At 44.4% G+C, this 7,530-nt stretch overlaps 1 protein-coding gene across 1 annotated transcript in view; it reads right to left on the bottom strand.

Moving 5' to 3' along the window:
- Positions 1-7,530, bottom strand: part of PICK1 (protein interacting with PRKCA 1) — a 65,669-nt gene continuing 58,139 nt past the window's right edge. The window contains exons 12-13 of the mRNA XM_066596203.1: positions 3,689-3,833; positions 1-747 (exon numbers count right to left, since the gene is read on the bottom strand). Coding sequence (XP_066452300.1) covers positions 524-747; positions 3,689-3,833 — 369 coding nt within the window. The 3' untranslated portion in view covers positions 1-523. The remainder of the gene's footprint in view (positions 748-3,688; positions 3,834-7,530) is intronic.

Genomic DNA, 7,530 nt, shown 5'->3' with positions numbered 1-7,530 from the left:
TGTCCACTCCAATATTTATTGTCATGAAAATCAAGGTAATGCAAGTGTTAATAAAGAATACCATTACTATATTGTAAAGCACCTGAGTTTTTCGGCAATGGACTGTTCATTTATTTACAGTGAATGTAGAATCATGCGGATTCATAAAGTGTAGTTCCTATTCTAATAAAGCTCTTCTTACTTACAATAGCATACATTATACAACCTTTACAAATTTTAACCAGAAAACATTTTTGGGAAGATCTAGCAAAACTAGTGCAGCTTGGAGGAATCGCTCATAGGAACAAATCAGACTGCAGGTTTTTGTAAAATGAGATAATTACTGTATTTGGTAGATATTGGCAACCAATTTGCCTTTGCCATGTTTTAGTTTTGCTACATCTCACCCATTTTGACAAACATGTTGTCCATTAAGTATCATTTTAGGGGAATGGGATTTTTAACCAAGAACAACTTTATATTTAGTTTTTTTTGTTGAACACAAAATGACACAAAAAGAACCATAATACATTCTTGTCATATACTATGCATCATCAATCAGTTTCTCTTCTTTATCCTCTACTTTCCTTTTCTCCAAGTCTTCCTCCTCATCTGTGAATAAATCATTCTGGCCATAAGCAAGAGTAGTGTGGGCCAGGTCCACCTCAATTGGGAAAATGTCGGCCTCCTTCAGAACCTCATAGCACTGGTCATCATATTTAGACATGGCTGAGACAAAGCGCTGAAGTTGGAACACTATATCTTGCACTGAGGAGAAGAAGCAGTGGCAGAAGACATTGCAAGGTTAATAGAAATGCAAAGCCTACTATTCCATCCACAGATATTCCTCAGATGACTATGGCTGCACTGTAGAGCTCTGTGCACACAGCTGTGGTATGGGCACCAAGAAGGAGTCAAACACTAGTTAGTGCTAACTGCATTCAGCCCTGAGAGATTAGGAAAGGCTTTCCCAAAAGCCAATTCTAATCCCATCCTTTGCATGAAACATGGCTGTACAATTCCCTGGGGAATCTGCTCTTGTTACCAGGGAAAGCAGTCATTTATTTACTGCATGAACACTTACCTCCTTTCACACTGAACGCGACTCAAACTATTTTCGTTTGTGCTTGGGCAGCGTGTTTAGATTCGTGTTGAGAATTGTGCAGTTCTGATCGTTCAGTGTTGTACATTCCTACGTGAAACACTGAATGATCAGTGCTTAAACTGCAGGACAGGTGCCCGAGCTGGCACGATGAACGAAAAGTACACGATCCTCGTTAGTCGTTGGCTCGCGTTAAAACCGAACGATTACTGAGTGATTTTCTGAGCGACAATCATTTTTTGTAAACGCAACGTAAGGCTTTGCAGTGAAACCCCATGAAACCCCCCATATACCACCCTGTAGATTTGCTCTCCAACTTGGACCATTCCAGCTGCCCGAGGTGTCTTCTGTAAACACGTCCCCTCTTCCTTTAATTGATGTGGATGATGTCTCAGTTATCCCCAAGTAGCGCATGCACAGTTTGTTTTGCTCTGCTGTGGGCAGACACGTCAGCTGTCATCGCACAAATGCCGCCCCGAGAATGTGCAGTGACAGCGAGAAAATTGGGGTAGCTTTTGAATGACATAGAGATGTCATCCACGGAGATCAAAAGGCGAGGAGTGTGTTTACGGAGGAGCCCCTTAGCAGTTTGAAAAGACGGGACTGTTCAGAACTAATTAATATAGGGCGCAGGAATTCTAACCAGCTTTTCTATAGTTATGCTGGTCTTACGGGCCTTAAAAAAATATCTAGCACAGCGGAAGTATAGCGTGAATATGCGCCCCGCCCACTGCTGAGCGCGTCATATGACACTGCCGGCGGGTCATGTGACACCACCGGCGTGTCATGCGCTGTACCGCGCATGTGCGCTGGAGCGTCATGCGGGACTTCGCGCGGCGGATCCGGATGTAAGTATGGGGTCTTTGGGGTGTACAGCCTTAAATCATAATGTCTTCACAGGTCCGACAGTGGATTGGAAAAGGTTAAAGTAGCTTTTGATATGCACTTTCCCTAAAAACATAGTACAGAGAACAAAAAAAGGGAAATGTTAACCCTTTCGAATCCATTTATTTTTTTCTCATCCATTCTCCCCAGCTCCAAATAAATTGGAGCTCGGGAGAATGGATGAGAAAAAATAAATTTTCCCTGCACCCTCCTGAGCTGACAGAGTTCAGGAGGGTGCAGGTGCTCACTGCACCGTGGAGGGACCTGCTTACCTGTCCGGCATCTTCCGCATTCTCCCTTCTGCCTCCCGGCTCGGCAATCATGTGACCGCTGGGGTCAGGAGGCACCCAGCGGTCACACGATCGCCCGGCCGGGAGGCAGTAGGGAGAATGCGAAAGACGTCGGACAGGTAAGCAGGTCCCCCCCACGGTGCAGGCTCCCGGCTCGGCATTCATGTGACCGCTGGGGGTCAGGTAACACTGGCGGTCACATGATCACCGGCCGGAATCTATGTGCATTACATAGGGCTAATTGAGGGCTATGTAATGTGTAAAGGAGAAGGCAGAAAGGGTTTTTAACCCTTTCTGCCTTCTCCTCGGGGGTGCTTGATGAGGATCAGTGCAGGAGTACATCTGCACCTGATGTGTCTGATGATCGGGTGTAGATGCACTCCTGCAGTGCAGTGTCGGGTCTGCCCAGACATCGGAGCTGTGGAGGGAAATGATGATGTCGAGGCAGGCCCGACATTGGATTGGAAAGGGTTAATAAGGCAATCTGTCAGGCCTTCACTTTAATTTTCTAACCTGTACTTGGAAGAGGTCTAGAACCAGACTTGTTTTCCATAAGCAATGGCTTTACTTTTCCACTGCCCCAAAGGACACTGGATGAGCCGTATATTTAGTGTCAATAGACAGGGTAGGATCCCCTCCTTGGCTCTAAATCTACAGCTTATAACATGGCCATGTGCATAAACCCTTCAGTTAGATGCATTTAATACATTCAGTGTCAAAAAAGACATTAGTTCTACTCATTTCTAATCAAGTACTTATCACTAAAACAACCTGCCATTCTTGGCACTAAAGGTCCATTTACACGGGACGAATGTCAGGCAAATGATGCCCGACACTTGTTCCTGTGTTTCCTTGCTCTCGTGCTTCTGCACGCGAGCCAGTAGAGCTGGCTGGTTCACGGAGCGGCCAGCAGGGGGACGGGGCAGTGCAGGAGATTTCTCTCCTCTCGCTCCCCCGCCCCTCTTCATTGAGATAACACAGCGGCCGTTCACTACTGAACAGCTGCTGTTCAAACTGAACGATGAGCTCATCGTCTATGCAGCATAAAAGATCACCGATGAGCTCATCGTTCTGTTTAAACAGCAGCTGTTCAGTAGTGAACGGCGGGTGTTATCTCAATGGAGAGGGGCAGGGGAGCGAGAGGAGAGAAATCTCCTGCACTGCACCGCCCCCTGCTGGCCGCTCCGTGAGTGAGCCAGCTCTGCTAGCTCCCATCCATGAGCGAGGAAACACAGGGGAGAGCCGACATTTGTCCTGCATAAATGGACCTTTAATGTACAGGTTCTACATGTATAGAAGTAATATGTCCAGTAGTACAGCCTTCTATATAATGCTACCATCACTTCCACCGGTCTCACTGTCAACATTAAATTTATGCCATTACATTTTTTTAAGAACCAACTAAAAGAGGAAGATCACACATTAGCCTCACCATGTTTCTGGTCCAGAAGTTCTATCTTTTCTAAGACATCTTTTCTCATCTTGGCAAACCGTGCACGTGCTTCTTGTCGACACCTTAAGATCAGGCGATACTCATAATTTCCTGTACTAACACGATACAAAGGTTCTCCTAATGCCTAGAAAAGAAAGACATGGAATTTCATTTGCTTCACAACAATGTATTGCTTTGCCTGTTGTATGAGAATATATTTAAATGGTCACGGCACTTTGAGACAACTTGTGTTAACAATAGCCAATGTGATAATTGGCATTCTTTACCTAAAATTATGTTATTCGGCTGAAAGAATCATCTGAAGTGCTGGCCACTAGAGGTCTCCTTTCCTTTTAATTCCTATCTACTGTCTAATTTGCCTGTTATCGAGTCAAGTATGTCTCTAGTAACAGAGTTGTCAATACAGTTTACAGGAAGTCAAGGTGGGTGCTGTCTCATGCTGCCCATAGAACTCTATGGAGATGAGATGGGGGAGCAAGGATCAGTTACAGAGAAAGGCAAAAGGAGAAATATTTGCATAAAACTACTGCAGCTAATTAGGAGGGTTTTACAGTCTTAACTACTGAAATCACATTTACATTGCACAGTACTGCTGTAGACTGTCTTCCATAATGTGGTTATCTCGCTGTGTGTGCTAAACAGCAGAGTCTGCTGGTCTCTCCATGTGCAGTGTATAGAAGATTTCAGAACAGCAGTCGTCACCTACCAGCTCAGAGAAGACTGAAAATTAGAGAGGCATCATGCAGATCCAAAACAAACCTGATAATATACTTTTTGCTGGTATAGACACAGAGAACACAGAAAAACATGGAATGAGACCCAAACTTAAAAATCTACAAAGCCAAAGTCAGAGATTAAGGAGAAGAGTACTGACATGGCTTATAAAAGATAATCAGTAAGCGAAATGTATTTTTCCCTTCATCCATGACAGCATCCGAAGAGAGAGTAAAATAGGAAAGGGACGGCCTATGCTTGCAACAACTTTCTTCCAAAGGACAGGTCCAAGGCTGCAGTCCAGTCCAATTTATAGTGTTTATAGAAGGCAAGTAGCAGCCTTACGATTTACTGGGTCAAGGCATTAGTCCTTTTGGCTCAAGAGGTACCAAGGCCTCGGTACAATCTGCTTTAACTTTTTGCGCCCCCATACAATCTGTCTAAGTCTGCAGCTTGATGGGCATTTAATTTTTAATAGAACACTGCAATGCTGTGGACCAGGCTGTTTTGGTTATAATTATTTAATGTATTTGCCACATTAGTTAAGTTACTGTATATACTGGAGTATAAGCCTAGTTTTTCAGCACATTTTTTTGTGCTGAAAAAGCCCCCCGCGGCTTATACTCGAGTCAGGGAAGGCTTAAAAAAAACCTCCATACTCGCCTCCCAGCCGGCGTCTGTGTCTCCGGCGACGGTGCGGCAGGCTGCTTGAATTCTCTCCGCTGTCATTCCCCACCGTCTTTGCTCGGCTCTGTCATCCCGCGCCATCAGCGCTGTGTAAGTAAGAGCTGTGATTTGATCAAGCGTCAGCCAATTACAGCCGGTGCTCGATCATTTACAACCAAGTAAGCTGCTTTAGAATTCTCCCTGCTCGGCTTTCAAATCCCCTGCCGTCAGTGCCGTGTAAGTAAGCACTGTGATTGGATCGAGTGCCAGCTGTGATTGGCTGGCGCTCAATCCAATCACAGCGCTTACTTACACAGCACTGACAGAGCCAAGCAGAGAGGGCGGTGGGGGATGACAGCGGGGAGAATTCAAGCAGCTTGTCACACAGACGCCAGCTGGGAGGGGAGTATGGAGATTTTTTTAACCTAGTGTATACTTGAGTATAGCTAACTCGAGTCAATAAGTTTTCCCGTTTTTTTGTGGTGAAACTTATTGTCTCGGCTTATACTCTGGTCAGCTAATACTCGAGTATATACGCTAAGTGTTTGTTATCAAAATAGCAAAAATAGTTTGAAATGACAAAATTAAAAATGATCACTTTTCTTTTTATAAACAGATAAATCATAAAATAAATAGCAACAAAATTACTAGAGCTTCTCTTCTTCCACCATTTATCAGGCATTCTGGGTAACATACTGTATATACTGGAGCATAAGCCTAGTTTTTCAGCACATTTTTTTGTGCTGAAAAAGCCCCCCTTGGCTTATACTCGAGTCAAGGAAGGCTTTAAAAAAAAAGCCCTCCAAACTCACCTGCCAGCCGGCGTCTGTGTCTCCAGCGGTGGTGCGGCAGGCTTTTTGAATTCTCTCCTCTTTGCTCGGCTCTGTCATCCCCCGCCGTCAGCGCTGTGTGAGTAAGAGCTGTGATTGGATCGAGCATCAGCCAATCACAGCCGATGCTCGATCATTCACAGCCAATCAAGCTGCTTTAGAATTCTCCCCAGTGTCATCTCCCTGCTCGGCTTTCAAATCCCCTGCCGTCAGAGCTGTGTAAGTAAGCGCTGTGATTGGATCAAGCACCAGCTGTGATTGGCTGGCGCTCAATCCAATCACAGCGTTTACTTACACAGCACTGACAGAGCCAAGCAGAGAGGACGGCAGGGGGTGACAGTGCGGAGAATTCAAGCAGCTTGTCGCACAGACACAGACGCCGGCTGGGAGGTGAGAATGGAGGGTTTTTTTTACCTAGTATATACTGGAGTATAGCTCAGCTTATAGTCGAGTCAATAGGTTTTCCCAGTTTGTTGTGGTGAAACTTATTGTCTCGACTTATACTCGGGTCGGCTAATACTCGAGTATATACGGTAGATGCCCTATCAAAATGCCAATGTTCGATGCCACAGTCTGCCCATTTGATACAAAATGGAGGCTTCTCAGACCCTTAAGAAATAATCCCTATTCCCCATTTATGTACTTTCCACCTTCCTATCTGCTCTTAAGCTTTAAAAAAAATAAAAAGCACACAACTGCTGCGGGAGCTGGGCTTAAAACTTTTACGTAAACCTTTGTTTTGTGCAGTAATGGCAACATCCCTCAATGTGCAAATATCTGATATCTTTATATTCAGGGAACTTAGGGGATTCTTTTATTAGATAAATTAAATTGGCTACACCAACTATATTTTCTGTACAAGGGGAAAATCTGAGGAAATGGCCACAAAACTGGAAAAAGGCAATTTTCCCTTTATAAAGCAGACAATTAAAAATGATAATGATTCCATCATTTGGGTCCTATAAGAAAAAACAAAATGTGCAGCAAAGAAAAAAAAATATTGGCAGACTATAAAATAAAAAATACATATTCAGCTTCAAACTTTAAAAGGCAATCACTAACTGGCTTCACCTAGCTGGAGAACTTCTGGTAGTTTGTCCTGCCTTTCTATGGGCCCTGAGAAAGAACAAATAGGGGCCTGGATTTACTAATGGAAGAGGTACCTTGCATTTACTGGAGCAGACACCTTCTCACATTCTACCTCCCGCTGAGAGTGTTACAAAAGGTGGCAGAGTTAATTCTTTATTTCAATCAAACAAAATTTTAGGCAAAAAGGTAGGGTCAGGCCTAATAATAACGATCTTCAAGAATTGAGGTAAAGGTCGCCTGCAACTCACTAATTCTCCTTAAAGGGGTTGTCCCGCGAAACAAAGTGGGGGTAAGCACTTCTGTATGGCCATATTAATGCACTTTGTAATGTACATTGTGCATTAATTATGAGCCATACAGAAGTTATTCACTTACCTGTTCCGTTGCTAGCGTCCTCGTCTCCATGGTGCCGTCTAATTTTCAGCGTCTAATCGCCCGATTAGACGCGCTTGCGCAGTCTGGTCTTCTCCCTTCTGAATGGGGCCACTCGTGCCAGAGAGCTGCTCCTCGTAGCTCCGCCCC

Source organism: Eleutherodactylus coqui, chromosome 3 (genome assembly GCF_035609145.1).
Source record: "Eleutherodactylus coqui strain aEleCoq1 chromosome 3, aEleCoq1.hap1, whole genome shotgun sequence".
In the NCBI taxonomy this organism is placed as follows: Eukaryota; Metazoa; Chordata; class Amphibia; order Anura; family Eleutherodactylidae; genus Eleutherodactylus; species Eleutherodactylus coqui.
The sequence above is the reverse complement of the archived record's forward strand: the minus strand, read 5'-3'. Positions and strand labels throughout refer to the sequence as shown.